Here is a 27,784-nt window from a genome sequence, read left to right as displayed (position 1 = left end):
CAGATACACCACTACAGTTAAGGAACTTATTGTGGGAGATATATAGACACAACAGGCACTGAAAAGATACTAAGATATCATACTGTTTTCATAGAGCTTGGGGGAAGTATATTAGGCTATAAGGCAGAAGAGATTGCAGTTGTGCCCTAGGAAACGAGGTTTTAACAACACATTTGTGAGAGAAGACACGCAGTTGAGGAGATGGACCATTGTTTGGAGTCTCTTTCAGAAGACAGGGTCCAGGTCAAGGAGAAATCAGCAGTAATCTGATAAGATCTATGCTCCAAGTCAGATGATTTGCCTACTGACTTCAAAACAAAGACCTTTTCCATTATGTTAAATGAGTTGTTCACCCCTCAAAGTGAATTTCCTTCTAAGAAGCCCAAACGTTGAAACATGGATAGACAGGTACTTTTTCCTTCCTTCAAGCAAGCTGCTCTGACTGGAAAACACTTCCTGGATGGTTCTCAGTGTCATCAAAAGACCAGAACAATAGCACAAATGGTATGTTCATACCAGAAATTTGAGCTGGGTGGAAACTGGGTGGATTGACATGGAATTAAAAAAAAAAAGTCAAGGTGAATCTTAAAACAGTTTTAAAACTGTGAGGAACTACTGAGGGCAGAATCACCATCCTGAATGTGAAACTGCATAGGAAGGTGTGAATATGGCAAAGGTTTAAGGCAAACCCCTTTGTCTTCAAAATCAGTAATAAGAATTAATCCTCCTATGCTGAAATTAATTACATGGGGCCTCCTCCACTACTGCCAGTTCCAGAAAAAAGTACTGGTTTTTTTATTTTGCTTTTCTTTTGGGAAGGTTCCTTGAAAAGGTTTCAAGATGACCAGATGGCTGAATGAGACATCCATTGCAACAGCTGACCCAGCACTTGGAGGCAAGCCAAGGCCAAGCTTCCAGAAAAGTAAAAGGTGATTGCCAATCTTGGGTGAAGGAAAAAACAATATAACAATATTAGTTCTATCAAATGCTCACTTTGGTATCAAATATGATCATGTTTGAGAAGCCTCCAATTCTGGAGGAAAGGAAAAGGCTGAGGATTATTTACAGTGGATTTTGCCTCTTCTCCAGTAGCTCCAAGGTTTTCAGTTAACAGCAACATTTAGCAACAAAGAACTGTCTGAAGGGAGACTATTGACACAAACGGTTCTTCCTGGTGGTTAAGATCCAGTAATAACATATTTGAATCTTGTAAGGCGTGGAAGGCCTCACCCTTCTGCTGCTGAAAAGCTCACCGCTTTCAAACACAAGATTGTAACTATTTCTTAGTCCTCTTCAGGGGTGCCCAAGGACTGGAGCCTTTATGATCTCTTCCCAGCTATTATAATGGCTATAATGTGAGACACACCAAGTACAACTGCAGTAAGTTACAGTCAGTCAGCTGTACCCCTACCTCATACCCTGGTCCCTTTCTAACCAGGGAATCAGTCCATGAACTAGGATGGCCAGTTCCAGTAACAGAACAATCTGACAGTGAGCCACCCTAATCTGGAGGCTAACCAACAATTACACCCACTTACACCACCAGCTGGTTTCTTTAAGACTTTCTTTACCTATGAGGCCCATGATTATTTTGGTTTCTTAAATTACACCTTCTGCAAACTCCCTCACTGAACTCCTATAGCATACCCAGGGAGGGAAGAATGTATAGGTGGGAGATGATTCTCCGCTATGCCTATCAAGAGAAAAAAGAATACTTTCTCCGGAAAAAAAGCCTATTCTAGGAGGTGTTATTGTAAGCTAAGCAGTGTATTTTCAACAGCATCACAGGGACTCCAAGGAAATATCCCCCCACAAAACCATTTCGGCACAGATAGCTGGGACACAATCTACTCAGTGTAATAGGAAAGTTTCGTCATGGCACAGATGATCAAGGAGGAGCCTTGATCCTCTAAGCACAGTAGCTTGAAGCACAGTTGGTGCCAGGGTGGCCAGCAGGGCAAAGTGGGTTTGCAATTTAAAGAAGCCAAGAATATGGTATGCTGGAGACCATGACTGGCATTGCAAAAAGCTAAGTATCACCTAATTTAAATAAATACCACTGTCAACAAGGTGGAAGTCTGATGACCCTTTTGTCCATCTGAAGGTGTCAGGGAGCAAAACCTGTATGTCATTTCATGACAGGTGCTCCTTCCAGCAGAAGATGCCTGTGGAGAAGCCATGCTAACATCAGAGAGCAAACTACCAGGTAGAAATTGAGCATTCTGCAGCGCTAAGCAAGAAAGTGAATTGAAAGGGTTCAGATCTCATCTTTCTGGGTATGAGAGGATGTTGCCTCAGTCTCCTGTGAAAGAGGGATTCCAGACCATCTTCTACATTTTGAAGATGTACTGACAGAACAGACTCTGAACAAAAGTTTTTCTCCAAAGCCAGGTGGGAACTGAGTTTGCATATTATTACCCACAAGACAAAGTCTCAGATGCTGCAGAGCTGGCTCCTAGCATGACCTTTGTAGCCTGTGCATAGAGGAAAGGAAAAAGAGTGTCACTATACAAACTTGATACTGACCATCTCAGATACTGTACTCTGGCACTAGCAAAAGCAAAGTGCAAAAGTAAGGCAGGCATCTGCTTACCTGTATTCTGTCTTGCTACCATAGGTGGTTGCGAAACTGGTCACAAAATTATGTGCCTGCTCATGTTTTAATTCCCATGGAAGACACACATGTACAGGAGGGAGAGGCCCCAGGCCTGTTTGATGCTATTCTCCGTTCCTCACACACGAGAAACCGCTGCCCCAGACACGACCCTGTGTGAAAACTACACATCACTGCAGAGAGCAACACCAGGAAAGGGACAGGGCAGTCACACGGGTCCCAACTCTAAGGACAAACTTCAAAGGACAGAGCACACCACGTGGGAAAGAATCTCAGAAGAAACGAAGAATCCTCCACTGGAGACACCAGCAGGATTACAGACAGGTTCTCCTGACAGGACACCCACCTCTCCAAGAGAAGCAGACGGGGAATTCTTCCTGCTGAGATTTTCATCTGGAAAGAAGTCCTGGCGGGCGCGACGGCCCATCTTTAGTACCTGTAGTGCAGGGGGAAACACGAAGGAGCAGAGGGCGCGCGGTTACTGACAGGAGCTGCTTCAGAGCGGGGGAAAAATGCAAGCAACGGCTCTGCAGTTACGCTAAGCCCTGCAGTGAGACACGCTCCCCTAACAACGCAAAAGCATTACCAGCTGCAGGCGCTAACCCTGCGGCCGCCTCCCAGCCCGCGGCCGCTGCGTGGGTCACGCTCCCTCGATCACACCGGCGGGCCGCTCAGCCCTTCCTGCAGCACGGCGTCCCACGGGAGCCTAACCCCGCGGCGGTACCCACGGAAAGCCCGGGCAGGCCTCCCCGGAGGACGGACGACGCCGTTTCCCCCGCCTCCGCCGCCGTCCGGTGGGGGCTGCCGCCCCCGCGCCCAGCCCCGAGGCTCCCCACGGCCGCGCTCGTCCCGCTCGCCCGCGGACGGGACGCGGATTCAAGCCCCCGGAGCCCCAGCGCGGAGGGACTGGGGCCCGGCCCGGAGGCGGCCGCTCGCGCCCCGCCACCGTTAACGGCCAGCTCGCGCCGCGGGCGGCAGAGCGGCCTGCGCCGCGGCCCGGGCCCGCTCACCCCGGCGACGCCCCCCCGCCGCGGCGCCTCCGCTCGCTCCGGCTCAGCCTCCATCCGCCGCCGCCGCCGCCGGTGCTTCCGGCAGACAGCCCGCCCCCGCCGCCCCGGCAACCGCCGCCCACTGCCCGCGGAGGCCGCGCCGCTGACCCCCGCCGCCCCGCGGGCCTGCCCCGCGCCGAGTCCGTCCCTCTCGTCGCTGCGTCCGCCCCGGGTGCCAGCCCCGCGGGGGCCGCGGGGGACCCGAGCGCCCGACCTCTCCCCCCCGCCCGGCCCCTTCCCCTCCCAGCCCCTGCGGGGCAGCCCCGCTCCCAGCGGCCTGGGCCTGGGGCCGGCGGCAGCCGGCAGGCCGCACACTTCGTAAAGACCGGCTGGGTGTTGCTGGCAAACAGCCGGCAGTGAATCACGGCGCTGGGTGCTCCTGGTAGCCATATAAATATCCAGCCCCGTTAGCAATCTCAAAATCTTGGCCCAACTAACGGTGACAGCGGTGCTGCAATTTCTCTGCGCGGTACGTCATGTAAGTACTCTTTTATCAGTTTTTAATTTCACATGCAGCAGGGGCAGGTTAAAAACAGCCTGCTACGCTCTCTTCTCCAGCTCTTTACTTTGTACACTCTTCTAAGTTCCCACTAAGGCAGATAATCCCAGTCTTGTAGGTCTGTCTCCTCATAGTGGGTTTTGCCAAGGCTCCTGATCCCTTCTGATGCTCTTCCCAATGCTCTCTAGCTCTCTAACACCGCTTTCCAGACAGAGCAGCAGGTCCCCAGAGCGCTCGGTGGAGGCAGTCCCGGGGATCGAATAAAAGCACAACGATCGTTACACGCATGCCTCTCAAGCGTAAGTTGTGCAGAGATTTCCACTGAGCTGCATAAAACAACCCCTGGTCCCTTTCTTGGCTGGACAGATGTATAGATTAATTGTAAATAGATCTGGTTTTAGCTCCACATGTTAAATAAACATTCAGTTCTCCAGTGCTTTGTCGTTCCCTGGTATTTTTCTGGTATCTCTGACATTCCTCACAATCTTCACCTATCCTCATTAGCCTAAATAATTGTCATCCCTTTATTCTGCTGCTACAATCAAGAACTGTACCACACCACCAATTACACTGTTAACACTTTGCCGTGATGAAAATTGACTGTGTAACCCTGAAGTTTTAAGCCTTCCAGGAATACCTTTTACTAAAGGCACCAGATCTCACTGCGTACCTGCTTAGCTTTAGTAGAAGCTCATGGCCTGGCTGAAGAACTTTGAGAAGTCTAAATAAATTGTGTCAAATAATTTTCCTTTTTTCCATTCCTTACTGACATTTTCGAGTAGTTGTGCTGTGACTGTGATGATCTAAGGATTAAGTGAAATAAGATTTGTGGGCAGAGGTAATAACTTTTTATTAGGCCAACTGATACAGCTGGAAAAAAACATACAAGAAGTGTTTCTGTGCCTGAAAGCTTGTCTGTTTTTTCCAGCTATATCAATTGGTCTAATAAAAGATATTATCTCCCTTTACAAACCTTGACATGTTCAAGGAATTCAGTAAGTGAGATGTGATTTTCCTTTTTTGAAGCCAGGCTGGTTAGGTTCTATGAAATGATGATCTTCCAGATACTTTGTTCTTCTCTTTTAATTATAGATTCAAGTATTCATGAGGTACAGAGGGCAGTTTTCACCTAGCCCCATGTTTCACCAGCAGGGCCACAGGAATATGGCCCTGCATTCCCACTTCCCATCCATTCCTCGGAAGAGCTGCCACAACAGTGCAGCTACGCAGATACCAGGAGACAGAGGGGACAGTAGCCCCCAGGTTGCAGTAGCTACTGCAGGATGTCCGAGTACAAGCGTACATTTGCAGCTGACTTTCTTGATCAGGAAAAGAGCATCCTAAGGGGAGCGTGATAGCATCCAGAGCAACAGCTGCTAAAGCAGGATGGCATCCCTGGGGCGGGAGTCTTTGGGTAGGAGTGCATTGCCAGCTGTGGCCCCAAAGAGGCAGCTGGTGGGGTGTTCCTACCGGAGGCAGGGTAGGAACAGTACGGGGAGCCACCCTGGACAGACTGATCATGAAGCAGCAGGACCCGTGGGTTCACTCATCTGGAACTGACACCCCCCCCAAACCCCTCCTCACCATTTCCCTGGGTCCCCATCCCAGACACCACCCCACTAGCACATCCCAGCTCCCCCCCCACAAGACACACGGTGCTTCTTGCTGCCCACACCAGTGACAGGAGTCGCGGGCCGATTGAACGAGGGTGGAGTCCACGTGCGGGAAAGAAAATATTTAAGCACTTGGGGAATTGAGCCTTGCCTCAGAACTTTGACTTCTGACTTCAGAGGTTCTTGATGAGAGAGAAGAGCAGATGTGCAGAAAGAATGAAACCTAAAATCTGTCCCTCTGGGCTCCTCCACTCATCAGAATGGGGTTGGTCACCCACCTGGACACATTTTTGCCTGCTTGGGGAGGGCAACAGGGGAGAAAGAGTTTTCATCTGTTGTTTCATGTTGTGGCTAAAATGGATCTTGCTTGCTTTAAACATTGAGGCCACCTTTTCTGAACAGCTTAATTCTCCTCTGCCCTGCTGGTGACACCACAGGCAGCATTTGATCCTGGGCCTAGAGCAGCCCCACTCAGCCGAGAAGGAGACACAGTTACCAGGACAAACATCTGGTGCTGCTGTGGCTGTCTAAAGCCACTTTCTGTGCTTGCTTCCTGTCCAGTTCAGGTCCGTGGTGCCTGGGTTTCTCTTTCCCAGCATACAGTTTCAGGTGTATTCTCAGCTCTCGGTCTGCCTTACTTGTTCAGCTTTGTCCTCACTATAAATCACACTGCTGCCACCCCCTCTCATCTGAACAGCAAGTAAGAACTACGCAAGCATTCCATTCATGGACAAGTTCTCACACCTAAGCATGGACTCTCTCCATCTGGTTTCAACCCAAACCCGATCATGCAGAATAGGACTAGCAGAGTGCCCCACTAGTGCTGTTTGCTGTTGATTACTCCTTGACTGGACCTATGAATAGAGCTTGTGTCTGGTCCTCCTTCTACCCAAGAGACAGCAGGGAGAGTCTGGGAAAGCAATCACACTTGAGCACTCCCACATGCTTCTGGTCCTAGACCACCTTTAGAGCAAGGGCACACACGCATAGTTAAAGCTACAGCTATGGTGGAAAGCCCACATGGTAGCACTACTGTGGGAGAGAACAATGACCACCTTATTCAGAGCAGCCAAAGGTTTTGTTAAGCAGCTCTCTGGCAGCAGTAGGATTTATGGGATGCAGGGCAATTCCAGGAGCAACCAGTGACACAGCGCTGTGCCTTTCTTCCTCACCCAGTCCTCACGTCAGGCGGCCAGCCAGACTCCCGATTTCAACATGGGCCAATTCATTGAAAACATTAAGCTTCCACTGGGAAGCAAAGCGCTCGGCGAAGACTGCTGCTGTAGCCAGCTCCACACTAGCAGCACACTGGCAGCACCAAGCACTTCAGTTTGATTTTTCTGCAATTTTTTTCTCCAATGCACCTCAAAGTATTAACCCCATCTCTAAGGGTTTTTGGAGGAGGGAAACAACTGCGAATATTCTGTTATTTGTGGGGGTTCCAGGACAAAATCTCCTAACAATTGCAAAGCTTCAAACAAGGGGTTCCTCCCTCTGGAAGGTGGAAGGGGCTTTATAGGCAGAAAAGGCCCATGCATTTGCCTGTCTTGATCTCCATGAGAACAGATGCTGTTCAGGTTATATCAGCCCTAGCTCAGACTGTCAAACCCCAGTCAGGTTGCCAAGCGTGAAATATTTCCTATGATACTCACACGTTCAGTAGCCCTGTCGGGCTGTCCCTCAGCCCAGATGGATCCCAGCATCTCCAAGACGTGCAACCTGTTAGTGACTGCTGCTTGCAGCCACCAGCGGCGGTTCCGGTGCACGTCAGACCACGGAGCTTCCCTACCTCTTCTCAACCCAGAGAGAGCAACGCCTAGAGCAGAAAGTGAGTGGCCCAGTACTGGAATCGGCACCACACCTACCTCCTTCTTCTCTGCTATGACTTCCAAGCAGTTAAGTCCCCACTCTCAACTCATAACAGAAAAGTCTGCTCTCAGCCATTGACAACAGAACCTTACATTTTGTACTACTGCATTTCATCCCATTTCTACTGTCTCAGCCATCAAAATTGCCTACCCCCTCCTACAGGATATCCCAGTCCTCCCCCATATTGACAATGCCTCCCAACTTTGGATAAGCAGCCAATTTCATTAGCATCTCCATTTCGGCGTGCCAAAATCATTAATGAAAACTGGGCCTGGGACCAGCCACTGGGGAACTCTGGTAATCTCTTATAATTCCTGTACTTATCTCCATCTTAACTAATAACTCATCATGCGGCACTGTAGCAAATGGATTACTGAAGTCCAAAGCAATCAGTTCTACCGCATTTAGTGTGACCTCCAACCTAACGCAGGGTAGAGGAGGTCCCAGAGCGGAAAAGCATCCAGGATTCATTTCAGAAGTGCGTGGGGAGCTCTAGAAACATCCATCCCAATCTACATAAAAATATTCCATGGATAGCTAATGGTAGTGCTCAGACCTTGCACGTTACTCCCAAGTCGTGACTCACCTGACACCATCTTAGAGCCACTAGATCTTGTTACATCTTTGTCTGCTCCATCAAGGGACTCAGATTCCTCTTCTGCGAGCAGAGCACACGCAAACTGTGTGCAGCTCACCCTTCGGTCTCCTCAGAGCTGCAGGGAACGGGCTCACTGGGCGTCCAGCACCCCCAGCCGCCCCACGTATTTCCTCTGAACCTCTTCCACACTCTGTGTCTTCGGTGAGCCGCTGGCCCCTGAGCTGGCAGTGCTATCCCAGCCCTAGAGCCCCAAACGTGTGGGAAGGCTCCCGCAGCCCAGCCACAGATCAGCTGCGCTGCTGCCGGACACCACCCCCTCCAGGCGCCAGGGCCATGTGCCCCTGAGGCCCACCTCCCCCGGGGCACGAAGCCCCGGTGGACTTGCTTCCGCCAAGGGCTCTGCCCAGCTCCTGCCCTTGCCGCATCTTCCCAATGGCACAGCCAGCCCACTGGCTTCTTCGGCACAGCTGCCAGTGCTGCGAGCGGCCGCGCTGGGTCAGGCGGGCACGAAGCCGCCATCCCGCCCCACACCTCCAGGAGCCTCGCCAGCCCGGGGGTGTTCGGCTCCCGCTCTGTGGGCCACCGGGAGAAGGGCTGCGTGGTGGGGTGGGGAGTCCCTGCGTCCCTGGGGCGGGGTCCAGGTGAGGGCAAGAGAAGAGTGCCCGCTCCAGGGGCCGGGAGCCCCTGGGCTTCAGGGCAGCAGGCACAGGCCCAGCCCGGGGCAGGGCGGAGGGAGTCTGTTGTGGCGGGTGGCCACGGTCAGGGCCTGCCCCAGGAGAGGAGCCCGCACAGGCCCAGGTCACGGAGCCGAACCTCAACCGGGGCCGGTGTTTCGTCTCCCGTTTGTGGCCCTGGCCCCCCTCAAAGGCAGCGGGTGCCCAAAGCAGCCCCTTCCCTCAGCGAGGGCTGCCGTGGCGGGGGACTCCTCTGCGCTCCAGTGGCCACCTGCCCTCAGGGCCGCAGGGCTTCACCCTGCCTGCCCGCTACCTTCCCTCGGCCCCCGGGGCCTCGCAGGGCCCGCCAGCCCGGGCCCCGCTGCCAGCCCGGGCGGCTGCAGCCCCTCGCCCGCCGCGCAGCGCCCGGCCCTCGCCGGCCGCCCGGCCCCTCCCTCCCTCCCTCGGAAAGAAACCACATCAGGAAAGTATTCGGGGTATTTTTAGCCACTTTTAATGCGATTTCGCAGCTGGAAACGGGAGGGGCCTCCCCGCGCCGCCCGCCAGCGCGCAGCGGACCACCGCGAAGGGCCCGGCAGCCGCCGCCGCCGCGCGCCCGCCGCTGCCCGGGCGGCGCCAGCAGGGGGCGCCCGCGCGCCGCCGCGGCGGCGGTGCGGCGGCCACGTCGGAGGGCGCGCGGGGCCGCCCCGCCGCGGAGGGGCCCGGCCCCAGGCCGCGAGGGGCCCGGCGCCGCCGGCCGCGCGGGGGGCGGCGGCGGGGCCCGGCGGGGGGGGGGGGGCGCGGCGGTGGAGGGCGGGCGGGCGGCGGTGGCTGCGCGGCTGCTGAAGCCATTAGCGCGGTGCTGCGGGCGAAGGCCGGGCTTGGAGCTCCCTCCCCCGCCCGAGCCCCGTCCCGGGGACGTCATGGGAGGGAGGTATAAAATTTCAGCGGCGAGGCCGAGGGAGAGGCAGTGTGCGCGGGAGGGGCGGCGCAGCGCGGTGCGGTGCGGTGCGGCGCCGGGCGGGCCGGTCGGTGCGGTGCGCGGCCGGGGCGCGGGGGACAGCGGAGCCCGCGGGGGACAGCGGGCGGCCCGGCGGCGCTGCTCCCGGCGGGGCGGGGAGCGCCGCGGTGCCGCGCTCCCGGCCGCCGGGGGGTCGGGCGCCGGGCGATGTAGGGCGCGGGGCCCGGCGGGGGCATGAATGGTGCAGCGAGAGGGGCGGGCGCCGCGCTCCCCCCGCGGCGGCGGGGCGGCGCGGGCCGCTGACACGTGCGGCGGCGCGGCGCGGCGGGGCGCCCCCGGCTCCGCGGGACGCGGGGCGGCGCATGGGGAAGGAGCCCGGCGCGGCGAGGCACGGCGCCCGCAGCTTCTCCTTGCGGAGCGCTGCCAGCTCTTCCTGGAAGTCCTGAGTCGCGCACGGCGCAGTGAGTTCATGCACCTCCTCGCCAAGCCTCAGCCTGCGGGATCTGGGGAGGCTGCCGCCAGCACACCGCCCGGTCCCCCGCGCCCGCTCGCCGCCGCCCGGGGGTCTCTCCCGGGGGCCCCCGCCGCCGCCCCCTCGCACATGAAGATGTACGTGCAAAGGGCTCTGGTGCTGCTCTCCCTGCTGAGCTTCGCCACCGTGAGCCTCTCGCTGTCCTCCTGCACCACCTTGGACCTGGACCACATCAAGAAGAAGAGGGTGGAAGCCATCCGGGGGCAGATCCTGAGCAAGCTGCGGCTGACCAGCCCCCCCGAGACCGTGGGGCCGGCCCATGTGCCCTACCAGATCCTGGCCCTCTATAACAGCACCCGGGAGCTGCTGGAGGAGATGGAGGAGGAGAAGGAGGAGAGCTGCTCTCAGGACAACACCGAGTCCGAATACTATGCCAAAGAGATCCATAAATTTGACATGATCCAGGGCCTCCCCGAGCACAGTAAGTGCTGGGGTCCCCCCGTGCCGGCCGGGGTGCCGCGCCCGCGGGGCAGGCTGCCCGGGACCCCGGGCGCGGAGGAGGGGCGGCCGGCCGGGGCCGAGGGGCGCCGGGCCCCCGCGGGAGGGGCCGCTTTCCCGGCGGGGCGGGAGCGCGGAGGCGGGAGGGGGCCGCGACGGCGAGGGGGGGGGGGAGCGCGTCTCCGCCTGCCTGCGCAGGCGAGCGGGGGCGGGGGGCGCACGCCGCTGTCCCGGGGCCGGGCCGGGGAGGGGGGAGCCACGGGGCGGGGGGCGCTCGGAGCACCGACAGGACGGCGCGGGGCTTGGCGGCGAGCGGCCCCGCCGCAGGTGGAGGAGGTGGGCGCTGGCAGCGGCGGCGGCGGGTTGCGGGGCCCGGGAGCAGCATCGGCCCAGGCCCCAGCCGGGAGCGGCGAACCAAGCCCGCGTCTAGAGCCCTGACATCTGGGGGAAGGCGGGCAGGGGAGGAGAGGGGGGGAAGACGTGAGGGTGGGAAGGCAGCAGGAGAGGAGGCAGCTTGGGTCTTGGGGTGAATGCTGCGCAACTGGGCTAGGAGAAGGTGCAGGTCTCGTGTTCGGGTGACGAGCGGGTAGATGGGCTCGTCTCTGCTGAAGCTCCAGCGCCTGCCGCAGAGATACGGGCAACCTGTTAGGGCTGTGCAGCACCCGCGCTGGCTGTCGAGAAGGTGGGGAGGCACGCGCTGACGAGACTGCTGCCTGAGGACACTGTCGAGGGTGTTACTCCGGCAGCGTGAGGGTTCGGAGAGCGAGTAGAAGATAACGGGGACGCTGAGCAGGTGCAAAGCAGACAGGGATGCGAAGGGGACCCCCAAGGGAACATAGGCATCGAGGAAACGTGACAGATGTTGAGCAGGTGCGGAGCAGATGATGAGCAGGCCCAGATGCGGACACTAAACAGATTCAGGTGCAGAAGCTGAGCAGATGCAGATGCAAAGACAGAGACAGATTGCAGATGCTGAGCACATGTAGGCACAAGCAGTCATTTCAGTCTGTGCTTAGGATTCCAAGATATTGGTGGGCATGCAGTCATACCGTCATCCAGGGTGTCCTCCTGTGATGTAGTGCAGTCTTGGGGACACGATTTGAATGCCTGCAGTTCTGGGGAGGAGCTGTGACTTGGTGCAGGCAGCCTCAGAATGCAGTTACTCTGCCAGGTTTATGTTAATCTTGACATATGATGAGCTGGAATAAGAGCTACAGTGTGGTAATGCAACAAATTTCACTTAATCTCTAGCAGACTGCACTCCATATGGTTATATGATTAGCTCTTAGCCGAGGAGACACCAAGACTCAAGAAACAGAAAGTGCACAGGATATATAGCAGCTTACCCGTATTTCACCATTTTTGACCTACTGAAGTGTTGTTTGTGAAATTCTAAAAATATATGGGGAAACCAAGTGTCTGTGCAAAATAGTACAGCCACATGATGAACCATGGTGTTTTGGGGAAGGAAACTGGGAAAGCACAACAGGGGGAAATGAAGTCGGAGGAGTGGATTTGGATAAAGTAGAGGGGAAAGAGGAATGAAGACTTGTGGTGCACGAGAAGGAGCAGTGAGGAGGGACTGTGGGTTGGGGAAAATTCCTATGGAAATGAATGAAGCCATCTCATGTCCCTGCTGTAGGACACTGGGGCAAGGTGCTGAGCAGCAGGTTCAAAAGACCAAGTAGTGCTGAGATTGAATTCCTGGGAGTGGGCAGCGTAGATGCCACCACCCAGAGAAAGAGAGAACTTTGGAATTGGGTCACACTGGGAGAGACTAGCTCCAGACAGGCTGTGGTGTCAAGAGACGTACTCCTTTTGAAACCTGGGGGAGTTTCATCGCTTACACCATGGCTGAATTTGGCCCCATGTCTTCAGAAGTGGCTGATGTTCAACTTTCCCATGACTCTGTCACTGTGCCAGGTGGTGATCTCAGAGCATGCTCTGAGCCAAAGCCAGTCTCCTCTGGGGGGGAAGGGGAGGACCGCTCCATTGAGGGAACTGCGAGGATGATAGAAGTCTGAAATGTGTGCACACACACACTCACATGCACACAAACTGTTCTAGCTCCAAACTATTAGTCAAGCAGCTCAGTTGACTCAGAGAACTCATCCTTCTCAAAGACTTAAGGCCCAAAAGTGAGGAGAGCTGAGGAGCAAAAATAGCAGTGGAGAGAGCCCCATCCTTCTAGGAAGGAAGGATATTCAGGACCAGGTTCCCCATCCCTACTCTGAGCTGTTTGGTGACTCGGGGAATGGTCTTTCTGTTGTGCCTCTCAGGCACATTGCCTAAATTATAAGGGACTTTCGTTCAGACAACAACTTGCTTTTGACCAGCCATTCACTTCAGGGATCTCTTAAAATTCACAGGGGTTCAGACCCCCTTAAGCATGGACTGGGTTAGATTCAAGCTCAGAGGGCATCTGCAATGGTCCTGCAAATGGCTTTGCTTACCTTCCTGAGGAAAAATAGATGCCATTTTCCAAGCCAGCTTGAGAGACAAGACAATTAAAGCTGTGAGTCGTTGGAGCCAAGCATCTCTTCCCTCCAAACCTGCTGCCTGCAGAGTTCCAGAAGGATCAGTTTTTTCTCCAAAGTTATGCAGCTTTGGCATGAAACACGTTGAAGTATCAGTGGTATAATACGGAGTGAGGCAATACCTGCTCACAGACAGCCTGCCCTTCCTTGACATCAAACTCTAACCGCAAAGCCATCAGCCTCCTTGGGGCTTGCCAGAAACAGCAGCTGTGTAGTATCAGCAGCACATGGAGAACCTGCATCTTGCTGAAAGCAGTGGTAGGAAGAGGGAAGCTCCCAGAAGAACCTGTTCCTTGTATCACATTGTCCATGCTAAGAGGCTACTGGTCTCATTGTGCAGTCAACAGCTCAGGGCTCCACAGTAATAGCAGGGTCCAATCATGCGGATACATCCTGTCGTGTCAGACATAGCCTGGCACGGGTGCACAGGGTGTCACAGATTCCCTGTCTCCAGGTTTGTACAGCCACTGAGTGTTGTGGACTGGAAGAGCTTGCAGGAATATTGCCTCCAGACTTTGTTTCGTGCTGGTAGGTGGACACGTCTGGATTCCAGTGTGATTAACACACCTGAGCTGGGCCTGGACCAAGTTACCTGAAAAAAATCACCTCGCCTCCTTTGCCTGTGAGCTCTTGCAAAAAGTACTTTGCCCCAAAGCAGTCAGCTCTCTGGGAGTGAGACCTGTATCCTGGACACCCTGCTATGAGAAGCAGACTCCAACCTCACAGCGTTGAGAGTGAAACAGAACGCAGCTCCATCTCCCCATCACAGAGGGCTTGTTCCCAGGCTACGAAGGGAACATGAAACTTCTTCTTAGGGAAGGGAAGATAGCTGTTACTATTTCCACTAGGAAGGTCTCCCAAGGCACCAGCACCTTGCTGGTGAAGTAAGTAGGTAGAAAGCAATGTGGGGACAGCAGGCAAAATACAGTAGATACAGTAATCTCTTACCAGCATGGCTGCCTAACTTAGCCAAAAATCTTAAGGAGATGATAAACAATAAATTTTGTCTGTCATCTGCACTGTGCTGTAGGACCAGATCTGCAGTCTCTAAATAGAGCATCAGATAAAGCAGTACTCTTGGAAACAGATGCTGGGCTAGACTGACCACTGGTCTGCTCTAGAAAGGCATTTCCAATGATTACTGGGACACCCCTCATGGACAGACAGTCAGGTCTGAAATGGAAGGGCAGGCTGTTAACAGCACTATTAATAGGGCTAGGAGTGCAAAACAGCTTAAGGGGGTTATAAAACACAGTATCTGCCTAGGTCTAGGACGCAGAACAGTTATCAGTGTTCGACTTCAGCTAGGAAGATGCCTTTGGGCATTCAATGTGATCAGAGCTTAGGTTTTCTGCTGTGCTTTTCTGTGGCATAAAACCTGGAACTGGTCACAGTGGTGGAGTCCCCATAGTGGGTGTCCTGATGTGGCCTGGTGTACTCTTTGCACTGCGGGGTTGTTGGGCTGAGCATACCAGCTCAAGGCTGCAATGGGGTCTGGTCTCCTGGGATTACCAAACATCCATCTCTTCAATAGCAGCCAGAGATTTTCCTGTATGGGAAAGCTGTTCCATCCAGTAGTACAAATGACAAAAACCCCTCCAATTAAAGCCCAATGTGAGCATCTGGTCATCAGCTTATTGAGTAAAACTTCAGCACCCTAAGAACGCATCCTTGTAAACTGGCAGGCTCCTGCTTGCTGAATCTGAGTGTAGCACATCTCCATGGAGATGACTCTGGATGTCCATCAGTGTTGCTCAAAGCAGAATTTGGCATGGGAGGTGAACCTCTGCACTCAGGCACTGTTTCACACTAGCCCGTCTTCAGAAGCTGTTTCCCTGGGGAGATGGTGGTGGTGGTGTGAAGAGAGGGGCCGACTCCAGGAATCTAGCTTGAAGGTTGCTTCAACTAGGGCTTCTACCCTATTTGTCACAGGCTGGAACTGTGGCTTGGAACAGGGGACAGTTTTTCTTTCTGTTTCTTTTTTTTGTTTAAAAACAACTTAAATATCAGCTGACATGAGCCCCGTGTTGCATTGGACAACAGTCAGAGATCATATGAGAGGCTCTGTGGGGCTGCAAACAAACCTGCATGCGGGCATAGAGCAGGAGCTGCTGTGTCTTGTCTGCAGCAAGCCCTAATGATGCTAGAGCTTTGAAAGCTAACAAAAAGGTCAATAAGAGAGGAACAACAGCAATGACAAACTTTTCCATGGGACCAAAATGGTCCCAATGAAGAGAGGCTTGTTTTCTCTTGAGGATGTTTGTTTTGGACCTCATAGCTTTTACCTGTTCTCTTTTGGGGCATCTGTGAAATGGATTTTTCTGTTCAGTAGGCACACAACGAGGCAGAGAATTGCTGTGTTATTTCCTGCCCATGTGTCTGATCTCTGCAGGCCTCTCGGCACTATTACTCTGTCCTTGAGGAACTGTGTATCTAATTACTATTCATGAATTCCTTCTCCAGGTCATGAATGAGAACTGATCTTAAAACCCAGTTCTTTCAGTACACACTGAATAGTCACTGCCCCAAAAAGTCTTCCACACCTCATGCTTGGTGGACACTTGGCTGGATTTCATTCTAGGATACAATGTCAAGGTTTGTAAAACTAAGATTCAGCGGCAATGGGATCACCTCCTATGTGGCTTCATGTCTCCAGCATGAGCAGAGTCACGCTATCATTGCTCTTGGGAATGGGGCCCACTAGCTGCAAATGAGGTTGCCCCATTGCCGTGGCTGGGGTTGTCACTTTGGATGCAGCAGACTCATGAGCATTAGCAACACACTTGATGAGCAGGGTTAGAAGAGATAATATTAAAAATATTGTGGTTGATCTCTACTTATTCTCTGGCTTGTAGCACTGAAACAATGGTGGCAGTCGTGGGAAGATTTTGCAAAATGTTGCAATGTAGACCAAATTTGGATGAATTCATCCTGTGTTATCTTTAGCTAGATAGCCGTGCTTCACAGGTGGCAAGATGTTTGAATGACAGGCTTCTGTTGGAAAGCTCTTTCTCAATATTTATTTGAGATCCCACCCCTCTGACCTGTGGTTCTTATTCTTTCCATCTTTCTTTCTCCTAGATGAGTTGGGCATTTGTCCAAAAGGTGTCACCTCCAACGTATTCCGCTTTAATGTGTCCTCGGCAGAGAAGAACAGCACCAACTTGTTCCGGGCCGAGTTTCGGGTGCTGCGCGTGCCCAACCCGAGCTCCAAACGCAGCGAGCAGCGCATTGAGCTCTTCCAGGTGAGTATTCTTCTCACCTTCTCCTGTGCCTGAGCCCAGAATAGCTTGGCTCCTTAATGGTTGCCTCAATTGATATAGGCATGGCCACCGAAGAGAGAGAGAAGAAATCCCATGCTGTACACCAGGCTTCTTCCAGCATATGTAGTGATACTGTCACCTTTCTTTCCTTTTATAGTGTGGTGCTGTCCTTTCCCCACTCACATTGCCTGGCTGCTCTGGGCACCCTGGCACAGTGCCCACTGCAGCTCTTTGCTGCACTGAGAAGGGGGTTGGAAGGGGAGCCCCTCACCAGTGGAGCAGCCCTGACCCTTCTATCACATCTGCATGCCTAGGTCCCTTGGCAGTTTTGTTGCTTTGACTGTTGCAGTACAGTTGGTGCTAATCCAACGGGTGGAGCTCTCTGTCTTGTCACCGATACTGGAAAAATAATGCTTGCTTTCAATGTTCCCTTCAGCAGCAGCTCCTCAGGGGCACAATTCATGGCACCGTTAATTCAGGTACTTATCTGGAGTTTGGTTTGAACCCCTGGACTCACCTGGCAGAATAAGGTCTGGTTGAGGTTTGGAAGTGGTCTCAGGCTGGGCTGGACCACCCAGCTAAGGGTAAAGTTTGGCATCCAGGCGGGACGTTCTTACAGGCTGGTGTCTGTCCACTTTGCAGTGAGTGCAGCTAAAATTGCCCTGTGGCTGGTAGCTCTTGAGAACTTCCTGGAATTCAGCTTCAAAGGTCAGAGCGCCTCTCCACCAGGTGACACAACTGACAAGGAGGCAATCCCAGAGCTTCTCCGTAGGTTCAGTGCTCTGTGGAGTGAACCTGGGGTCCTGCAGGAAGGAACACCTTGCACAGCCTGTGGCTGTTTGTCTGGAAGCGGGAAGAGATGTCAGAGCAGGGGGAGAGGTCTCCAAACCTGATGAGCCCTGGTGTGTTTTGATAGAAGTTGAAGAGTGTAGGACACATGAAAATGCCACAGTGTAGGACTCAATAGGCTTGCTCAGCAAGGGACCTGTGGCAAGATGGTCTATTGCCCACTGCTGGTTCTACTCTGAAATCCAGACCCACATCCCACAGGTGTATACAGAAACAAAACCACCCATTAGATCAATTGCTGTGTGCCTCTGCCTCGGGATATGTGCCCCAAAACAAGGATGAGTTGAGAGAGCTGGGCTGCTTAGGACACAGAAATAAGCATTGTGTGTATCTCTGGAGTTCAGGTTGGTTGTGAAGCATGTCTTTCTCACCTATGCCAGTGTATTTCTGATGTCTCACTTGCTGGGACCAACCTTCTCAATTAGTTTTAGCAAGCTGTGGAAGAAGAAAGACCCAAGGCTATCCCTTCCTTACGCGTGGCACTGGCTGATTCTCTCTACCACTCCTTCTGACACAGATCCTTCGGCCGGATGAGCACATAGCAAAGCAGCGCTACCTCAGTGGCAGGAATGTGCAGACACGGGGCTCCCCTGAGTGGCTGTCCTTCGATGTCACCGAGACTGTGCGTGAGTGGCTTCTGCACAGAGGTAGGGTCTTAGCTGGACTGGGTGTCAAGGCATCCCCATAGAAATGTGGAACAATGTTGACAGGAGTATCTCTCTGCTCCCCTTTTTTCCAGGAGCTTGGCTCACATAGAGGACAGCTTCTTTCAGTCTGAGAACAAGCCTTACCCCAGAGAGCTACCTCAGTGCATGACGTTTGCTAGATTCTTAGCTCTGTCCTGGAGTCCCTGCTGTGTAGCTCTGTGGGCTGAGTCAGAATGAGGATTCGTCCTCTGGAGGAGGAAATTGTTTTCACTGAGAGATGCTGGAACTTCTTTAGCTTCTTCGATTCTAAGCCCAGAGGGGACTCCTCCGCTTGTTTAAACTATAATCTCTAATACATAGAAAATTAGGATTGCTCTGGTTTAATTTTCCTGGGGACTAGAGCAAATCTAGTAGGGAAAAAAAACCAGCAAGGATCCTGGTTTCTTTAGCTGTTTACAGCTTGGCAGGTATAAAGGTGAGGAAATACCAGAGGCTGACACACCTAGACAGATGGAGGTTTTAGCACTGCAGAGAACATACCTCTGCTGCCACTGGGCAGCCCAACAGATAGTTATGGGGCAGCTCCCAGCAAGAACACTGACCCCATTCACAGCTGGAGCATAGGCACTGTGACTCAGAGCTGGATTGGCCTCACAGATAGAAGCTAGGTGCCACTGAAAACTGGAATGCAGGTATTGGCAAGCAGCCACTCCCTGGAAGGGTAAGCTGTGAGCTTGTAGGCTCCTCCTTTTTCAAGCAATTTAAGTTGTGTCCTGATGGCTGGAGTTCAGGACTGGAACTGGAGTGAGCTCTGGGCAGGCACACTAGCTGACAAGACATCACAGAGTATACAGTGCTTAGGAAAAAAGGTGCTAGGCACCTTGTCAATGCCCCAGGGAGCCAGATGTTTTAATTCATCACACAACATTAAAAAGGAGCTTTCATAAGAGTCTTAGTTCCCTCAGTCAGGCCCACACAGCATGACTGGTCCAGGAAGTTATTATGAAAATAGATTTGCCTCTGGAAAGTCTGTGTGACTTAGACCGCTAGCAGTTCAACAAAACAGGAGGTTGCAGCTGCTGAGAAAAATGCTTCCAGTGAAATTACTTGTCCTTATCCAATTCACTCATTTTCAGATCTGTCCTTCAGACACTAACCAGAAGCCAGATAGTAGATAGGTACTGAGGATGGCAAAACTGATTTAACACAGACACCGCAAGCCAGCTCTTCAAAATACTTGTTTTCCAGTGGAGCTCCTTGAAGCTCACAAATGCTCTTGGATGCTGAATAGGCTAAAAAATGTAACCAGGAACACCCTTCTCACCTGACCAGGAAGCTTCCTTTAGCAAGAGCAAGGCTTTTGGCACAGGTGAAGCCACGTTCTCCTTTCCAAGGCAGCTTCTGTTCCCAACTCTGATTGATAGCATCCCTGACGTTGAGACTGACCCACAGTCTAGGAGTTACCACAGTACCTGTCCTCAGTGAAACTTCCCTGCGCCAGGAGCTGTTCCAGCTGAGGAAGACTGTTTCTCACAGAGTCATCTTCTTTGCAGAGTCCAACCTTGGCCTGGAAATTAGCATACACTGTCCTTGCCATACTTTTCAGCCCAACGGGGACATCTTGGAGAATTTGCACGAGGTCTTGGAGATCAAGTTCAAAGGTGATAAAGAGCTGGGTTAGGGGAGGCTGTTGGGGAAGGGAAAGCCTGGAGTATCTAAAGAAAAAATGAGGTCTTGCTTTGCATATTTGACCATTTTACATTGCGTAACATTTGTCTTAAAGCATACACATCTGGGTTTGCATGTTGATTATATGGGTATATCCGCTTTGTACATAGGTTAGAAATGGAAGGAATTAAGTGCAGGCTGGGTGGGTTTGCACGAGTGTCTGCAGAAAGGAATAATTTTGTATTTCAGTGTGTGTCTCAAGTTCAGCTTGATGCCTTCTCAGATTTCCACAGAGGCTCTGCTTTCCAGTTAGGGTGACTGAAACACAAGGAAGTCAGGCATCCTGTGTGAGGTGGCCCAGAGAGTCAGTGGCTTGGCTGGCCTAAGAACTAGGAACCTCCTGGCTTGCAGCCCTGGGCTGCAGCCACTGGCCCCCACAGGCTCCATTTCTGAGGCTGTTCTACAGAGTGCCAATGATCTGACATGTTCTTTAAACCATTCATCTTCCTGCCTGTCCTGGGACCAAAGCCAGGATTGAGTGGGATGGATTAATGGCCCCACCAGCAGTTTGCAAATGGTAAAACAGGTGGCCCGTAAGCCTCTATTTCAGGCCTGCAGCAGTCAGATTCACCAGGAGTAAAGGGAGGGAAGAAGTCCCAGAATAAGTGGATGTGGTGCCTGAATCCCTTTCACCCTGGTTCAAGGGCAGGCATGAGGGTGTTAAATGCACTGAAAAGTCTTGTTGCATCCTCCATTTCCGCACTGATTTCTTCTTTGTGGATCCTGTTTTTCTCTGAAGGCATTGACAGTGAGGATGACTATGGCCGTGGGGACTTGGGGCGCCTGAAGAAGCAGAAAGACTTGCATAATCCCCACCTCATCTTGATGATGTTACCCCCACATCGGCTGGAGAGTCCAGCGTTGGGAGGCCAGAGAAAGAAGCGGGCCCTGGATACCAACTACTGTTTCCGGTGAGAATCCTGCCTGGAATGACCAGGTCCCATGCCCAAGGTGGGCAAGCCTGGCGAGTCTCCATGCCACCAGGAAAGGCAGAGCCCTCCAAGGGGGTTGTGGGTCACCATGGTGCCACAGGGGGCCACATGAGGAGCACAGCTCAGCCAGCTGCTCCTTGTGGTGTCCAAGAAGTGGACGCCGGCCAGCTCAGCGGAGTCACTATGTGCTTCTGGCTGAGCTGCTGGCTAGAGGGATACTTGCAGGTGGCTTCCTGAGCATAGCCTGGGCAGGGACCTGCGGCAGCCCCCTGCTAGCTCCAGGTACCGGAGAGCAGCCGGGTGCTGCTGTGGGCAAGCGGGGTGCTGCCTCCCTGGGCCAGTGGGTAAGCCGCCTGCCGGCAGGCACAAGCAGTGCCAGGCTGCTGAGCTGCCGGCCACTGCTCGCCTGTGCCGCTCCTCTGCACTTGGCGCAAGCAAACACCACGTCCCACTGGGCACTGCTGGAACTAGTCCTTCTGCTCAGGAAGCTGCATCATGCAATCGTATATAAGGCCCCTCTTTAGATTCACTGTGTTTTGATACTGTATTTCAGGAACCTGGAGGAGAACTGCTGCGTGCGTCCTCTGTACATTGACTTCCGACAGGACCTTGGCTGGAAATGGGTCCATGAGCCTAAGGGCTACTTTGCTAACTTTTGTTCAGGCCCTTGTCCGTACCTCCGCAGCGCAGACACCACTCACAGCACGGTATATCCATTATATTATCCTGTCAGGGCTTGTGGCTATGACTCCCCCTTCCTCCCTAAGTCTGATCATATCTGGTCTCGTCAAAGCAGCAAAAGCAGTTCAGATCAATACTTGTAAAAAACCGTCCAAGTAAACTGCAGAAAAGAGTCTAGGTGATTCAGCAGGGAAAATGTTCTTCCTTTGGAGTCAATACTGCTTCCAGCCAAATGTTGAGGAGGATGCTGCTGTCTCTTGGATAAGATGTGAAACAGCAGGACTGATGGTTTTAGGGTACTTACTTGGTAATGGCCAGAGTATTAACCGAATTGTTCACATCAAACATCAACTCTGGTAATTATCTTTTGCCTAAATTTCTCCTGCAGTTTGTACTGGACAGAGGATTTTTCTACGTTCTGTGCCAGGTTGTCATGCAAAACTGTTGTGCCATGGCACGCAGCTGCCATCTGCTACCACAGGGGCAGCTGTAGGCCAAAAGTGAAGGGAAATCTGTGTCCATGTCCAGAAGTGAACACAGCCATACAGTAAGCGCTCCTTTCTGCACAGGCATCCTTCCCAGCTGTATAAGTCCCACCTGACCTGTGGCAGGGAGGAACCTACTAGGCCGTGAGATTCATGAGTAAAAACTGGCAGAAAGCAAATGTCTTTAGGTAACTTATGCATAACCTCTGTTTAACAAGTACACTAGGCAGTCTTTGGGAAGAGTACCACCTGAGCCTGGCTACTGTCTAGAGTGGAAGAAAATAAAAGCAATAGAAAAGCACAGGTACAGGAGAAGTACCAAGGGGAGAAGACAGACTAAGAAGCAGGCAGTCCATTGCTGAAGCAAGAAAAGCCAGAGGAAAATCCTGTGCTTCTGTCCGCAGAAGAGAAAAGGCAGCAATTCAGACAATGCAACAGCTCACTAGCAACTTAGCTTCAGGTTTCACTGAAAAAGTTACTGGAAAAAGCAGATTCGGCTGAAGAATAGATAACTAGGTAAGGATGATATTGCAGAAAAGATGCTAACATTTTCTTGATGGCTTGAGAGTCTGCACAGCAGCAAGGCTTGCTGAAGCTCAAGGGCTAATATCAGTGGGAACAGTAGATCTATGGGAATGAAGGAGTGAACAGATGCTGGGCATTAAGCACGAGACAAAGCAAGGGAATGAACAGCTTTGAAAGGGTAATGGGCATGTAGCTTTACCATCTGGTTGTCCTGAGAAGCTCTCTAGTAGATAACTGAACTGAACCAGTGTGAGAGAAAGGAGATTTTAGAATGGTTCCTAATGTTCCTTTCTTGAGCAAGAAAGGAAACGGTCAGCTGAGTGATCCAAGAAGCCTTTAGAACAGTATAGCTGCTGACAGCTTGCCAGCACCACCTAGGAAAAACATGGTGAAAAGATTTCTCGCCCGTCTGTTTAACCTACTGTCTCTGAGTAGAGCAGCCCCAGAGCATGTGGTACCCCTGTGGTACAGCCAGGGATGCTTTGCCAGTATCCCAGAGAGCTTCTACCAGAGCAACTGTGATTACATGGATCCAGATGATAGATCAGGGTGTCTCCTTAGCACCTCTCATCCCCAAAGACTGTAAAGTAGTTAAAAGACAATGTGCCAGACCCTGTCATTTATACCAGATGAGCAATAATAAGACCACAGTAGTGCAGGTGAGATCATGTTTTGGCCCCACAACTCAAGAAGTTGCTTACTGCTGAGAAGCGGCCACCTCTGGCAAGAAACATGGCAACTGTTCTGTAGCGGTTACATGGCTAAGTGTACAGTCATCTGTGGGCTGGGGCCAGCTGGGAGGAGGAATCCAGTGGGGTCCCACAGGACACTCTCCTGGCTCCAGCATTATAGTGTAATGACTTGGAGGATGGAGTAGAGGGAGAAAGCATGAGACAGTTCAAAGCTGGGAGGGAATTGTGGATACTCGAGAGGATTGGCGTCCATCCAGTGCTATCTAGAGATGTTGGTTGAAATAAGCAGCACTGATGTTCTGTCTTCTGGTTTCTTTAATGGAACTCAAGACAACATGGCCCCAGACTGGTTACACCCAGTCTTGTTAAAAGCAAAAATTGTGACACTATCCACCACCATACTAAATTAGAGATGAAAGGAGAGAACTACTTGCACTCCTTCAACCCTTAGGCATCAGCCACAGAGCAAGGCTACTAAAATTACAAAAAAAAAAAAAGTCTTAAGAGTCAGGTGAGACCCTTTAGAAGCAGGCCGTGATCAGGAAGTGACAGGGAGGTATTACTCGCCTCAGGGAAATACTCTCTGATGAGCATAGTCCAAACACCTAGAGAGCTGTTGGCTTTGCAGTCCCTTCCTGTCCTCAACCAACTTAAACATACTCAATGTATTCCTGACTTTGTCACCACATTTACTTTGTTTCTGCAGGTGCTGGGCTTATACAACACGCTGAATCCTGAGGCATCCGCTTCGCCCTGCTGTGTCCCCCAGGACCTGGAGCCGCTCACTATCTTGTACTATGTTGGGAGGACCCCCAAAGTGGAGCAGCTCTCCAACATGGTGGTGAAATCCTGCAAGTGCAGCTGAAAGGCACCCTGGCCCACCCAAAGCCAAGAGAGAAACTGTCAGCACCCACTCTCCTGCTCCCAGGCTAACACAAAAGGAACTGGGGGTCAGAGACTATGCATGCTGAGGGCTGAGTGCCAAAGCCTGTGGCTTCGGGTCTGGCAGCCCTTGGGGATCTCTTCTGGAACATTTCTTGGTCTTGTTGGCAGTGTCATGTTCCTTCTGGGAGTTACTTTAGTGACACGAAGGCCACACTCTCCAAAATGGCTGGACAGTTGGTGCAGAAGAAGAGAGGGTGGAGGAACTGCTGTGTATTTGAATGCTGGGTGGTTAGGCTGGGAAAGCAAGGGAATGAGAAAGAGCAGGTGAAAGGGGGAATGCAAATGGGGAGATGTTTTCTATTCTAGCTTTAGCTATCTTAGGACCTCAGCCCTCCCCGCTGGCCTGAAGAACTAAAGGTTTCCCCTGTAGGAGGAAACCCTGAAAGTTTCTTTAGAGAAAGAAAATGCACCAAGAAGGGAAGCTGCTGAGAGAAGAAATGCTCAGAGACACACTTAGACTTTTGTTCCTCAGAGCTGTGATCCAGGAGTCCTGCAGCTGAAACTCTGTGTCTGCCAAACCTGTTAAGTTCAGTTGGCAGATCCTGGCTATTGGTTTCTAAATACAAACTGCAAGGCTCCCAGCTGGCCTGCTGAGGGTGGGCAAATACACGAAAGAGGGTGCTGAGTCCATTTTTAGAGGGACTGATGTCTCCATTCAGCTCTTTTCCCTTCCTGGAGTTTCTGAGAGATGGTTTCTGGGTCAGGCCAGGAGCAATACCTGTGGGTACCTGAATATTGGGCCCATTCATTCATGAGCTGATACACTCCAAGGACCTCTCGTCTGTTGTGGTTTGTGAGGTGCTTTGGGGTGTTCTGCACCTGTTCTGCACGACGATCTGAATGTGGCCCAGGCCTCACCTGCCACGACTTAAAAAATAGTAATCTCAAAAACATTGTAAAAAATAAATATTTGGGGGGGGAGATGCTCTTTTTTTCACAAGCAAGTTGTTTGTTGGAGGGTAAGATGTTTGGTGTTTTTAAACTGCTGTGGCATACTCAGTCAGTCTAAAATCTTTCCCCTTTCCAAAATGTCTCTTCAAAAGAACAGACAGAATTTAGGTCAGCCAGAGAGCCCCAGAATAGAAATTCCTTGGTACCCACAAATCGTGCCTGGTGTATATGTGCCCTGTCCTGCCCTAGTCCTTCAGACATGTACATCACCTCCAGCATCTGCTTTTGATAGATTCATATAAAGCTCCCCTCAAATGTAAAACACTTCCAACAATGCTGTTTAAATAACTAGGGCAGTGCAGTTGCCACAGCTGACAAATGTCTTATGTCCATTTGAATATATATGGTCTGCCAGTACAGACTTGTACACACAGGTAAGTAACACACCCCTTCTCCCGATTTACCATGAACATTGCAGATGCTCATAAAAAGCTCACAGATGTTGCCCAGGCAAGAAATCAATGTACTCTTTTAAAAGTATGGGCTTTTTCAGCCATAAATACTCCAATGGTAAAAATCTCCAGTGCTTGCCTGCCACAGAGGCTGCCCCTCTGACTCTCCAAACCACAACTACTTAAAGTCATGTTCTAGAGACCACAGAGGTTCCTCCCCGTCCCCTCCCAATTCCTGGTCGCCAGCAACTGAGTGTAAAATGACACCTAGCTGGTTAATCGCTCGTGGCCAGGGCTCGGCATGGTCAGCTCAGAATTCAGCTCTTCCATCAAGCCCTTCACAATAGTGGCTGCTTCCATATACCTCACATGAGGCTGCCACAACATGTAATCAAACATCTTAATAAACTGTAAACAATCCTTCCTGCACCATCACCAGCTGGCTAGAGGTTAGCAAGGGTGGGTCAGTGGAGGGAGCCTGCCAACTTGTGTGACATCTCAGCTGGGGCACGCATGCTCCAGTAGAGGCACTCCCCAATGCTTAGCTTTACCCCTTTAATCTCTCTGGGGCTCCTTGACCTGTCATCGATGTGATGATGAAAGGTGCAGCTTTGATCAGTCCTGCAGCACTACTGTATTACTGTGCCCTGTACAGCTCCCCATGCCCATGCTTCCCTCCCCAGCCTGCCCAAGGAGGGAGCAAATAAATGCGTTAGGACTACACTACCATGCTGATAGGCCAGAAATTTAGTGGCTGCAATGGGGGGGTGGGGGGAAATCCAGATGCCAATTGGCGTAGGAATTCTCTCTAATCTCCTTTTAGCAGCAGCCCCTGGGGAGGTTTTGGTTTACAAACTGCAATCTGTTCTTTGGTCATTGTTCCTCCTGAGCCCTGGGCTGGCTCTACTGCCCATCCAATTGAAGGGCTTCCTTGCTAGTAAAGGGGGGGGGGGAGAAACCCCAAGGAGGGGGAGCTGCAAAGAGAGCTAGAACACTTGCACAGCTCACAGTCCTACGTGGCACTTGAAGCACATCAGAACCACCCACGGATTAACCCTGGCAAGCCCCTTGAGGTGGGTCTGACTTACTAGCCCTCGTTCACTGCTGCTGCTCAGTGGCAGGGAGGGCTGGCAGAAGGACCAAGCCATTTGCCTCCTTGGAAAGGAGGCAAAATGGCAATGGAAAATCAGGGAAGAAGAGTCTTGGGGTGTCCAACCAGTAAGGACACAGGTAATCTCATGAGTACGGTAATCCTTGAAGTCAAACAGACACATTACAGTTACTGCTTCTCTGTCCAGCCTTCTGGTTCCCTAGCAACATTTGCAAATTAGATTTGTGAGACAGGATCTGAATTCATTTTCTTACAATCAAAATAGTTTTTCTAGGGGTGTTTTAGCTATAATTCAGCAACAAACTATACTGTCTGCATGGGGTTAATAACAGATTGAATACACTCCTGGGCACAGGCTTACCAAAATGTTTCAGGACACTTGTGTGAGAAGGCAGAGGGCAGTTCTCTATATGCTCTGTTACTAGCTGGCAAATTGAGGAAGACAATAGGAAAGAAAAAGTGGGAGCTTCACTGCCAACACTGAATACAGCTCCCAACAGTTCCCTTTTGTTATTCGAAGGAACAAACAAAAGCTGATGAAAACAATCCCAGCACACTTTCTGTCTCTCTAACAAAGATCAACGTTTAGGAAGAGTGAAAAACGCTATTCTGCACTGCCATAAGGCAGATCCTACACAGATGATCAAATGACCATCTGTGTAGTCCCAGCTTCTCTGTGGCATACTCTATTATAGCATGCAAGAGGCCTAGACCTGAACTTGAACACCTTGTTTTTCAGGCTGTAGTGCATTGTGGAGCTCTGCAAGGAACGCTGCTTCAGTAAGTACAGGAATGTACACTGATATTTCAGCAAAGAATAGTCTTTGCAGACTAAATGAGTTCTTGTTCCCTGGTCTTTGGGTTGGATGGTCTCTAGCTATCCCACTGCACTTACAAAAAGCAGTAGCACATTCCCGTTACCACTGTATGAACTGGGACATGCTGCTTTGTGTTTCACCTTTCCATTACCAACAGACATCAATATATATAGTAAACAAGGTGGACCATGTCCAAAAGTAATAAAAGATACAGAAGACAAACATACCTGTCTACTCCTCTAGCAACATCATAGCTCAGTTCTGCTCTGTCCTGTGATGTCTCATGTCTCTCAGTTACCAAATTTCCATTCTTTCAGTTCACAGATCCTTTTCTTATCTATGCTGCTCTGAAGCTTTCCCTACCTGTGACTAGTGTCCTCATCAGAGCAGAAATACAGGAGG

The 27,784-nt window shown here is 51.9% G+C and overlaps 2 protein-coding genes and 1 long non-coding RNA gene across 5 annotated transcripts in view; 2 read left to right on the top strand and 1 right to left on the bottom strand.

Annotated features, from left to right (window-relative positions):
• IFT43 (intraflagellar transport 43) overlaps positions 1-4,053 on the bottom strand; it is a 49,719-nt gene extending 45,666 nt beyond the window's left edge. The window contains exons 1-2 of one of the 2 annotated variants that reach the window (XM_052782777.1): positions 3,625-4,053; positions 2,961-3,050 (exon numbers count right to left, since the gene is read on the bottom strand). In XM_052782777.1, the coding sequence (XP_052638737.1) occupies positions 2,961-3,050; positions 3,625-4,053 (519 nt within the window). The remainder of the gene's footprint in view (positions 1-2,960; positions 3,051-3,624) is intronic. The other variant, XM_052782778.1, reaches the window with a different exon arrangement.
• Positions 3,768-4,598, top strand: LOC128139822 (uncharacterized). The gene is made up of 2 exons (XR_008234519.1): positions 3,768-4,141; positions 4,351-4,598. It is a non-coding gene; the product is annotated as an uncharacterized LOC128139822 (long non-coding RNA).
• A 5,115-nt stretch (positions 4,599-9,713) lies between these two features.
• On the top strand, positions 9,714-25,214 carry TGFB3 (transforming growth factor beta 3). 2 transcript variants are annotated; one of them, XM_052782775.1, is made up of 7 exons: positions 9,714-10,809; positions 16,445-16,608; positions 17,993-18,101; positions 19,676-19,783; positions 20,590-20,761; positions 21,336-21,489; positions 23,872-25,214. In XM_052782775.1, the coding sequence occupies exons 1-7, from the start codon at positions 10,095-10,097 to the stop codon at positions 24,028-24,030; spliced, it is 1,581 nt and encodes a 526-aa protein (XP_052638735.1). In that variant the 5' UTR covers positions 9,714-10,094; the 3' UTR covers positions 24,031-25,214. The 2 variants fall into 2 exon arrangements, with proteins under 2 accessions (XP_052638735.1, XP_052638734.1); XM_052782774.1 differs by having other exon boundaries at positions 17,993-18,122.
• Positions 25,215-27,784: the final 2,570 nt, after the last annotated feature.

The sequence above is a fragment of the Harpia harpyja genome, chromosome 3, assembly GCF_026419915.1.
Source record: "Harpia harpyja isolate bHarHar1 chromosome 3, bHarHar1 primary haplotype, whole genome shotgun sequence".
Classification (NCBI taxonomy): Eukaryota; Metazoa; Chordata; class Aves; order Accipitriformes; family Accipitridae; genus Harpia; species Harpia harpyja.
The sequence above is the reverse complement of the archived record's forward strand: the minus strand, read 5'-3'. Positions and strand labels throughout refer to the sequence as shown.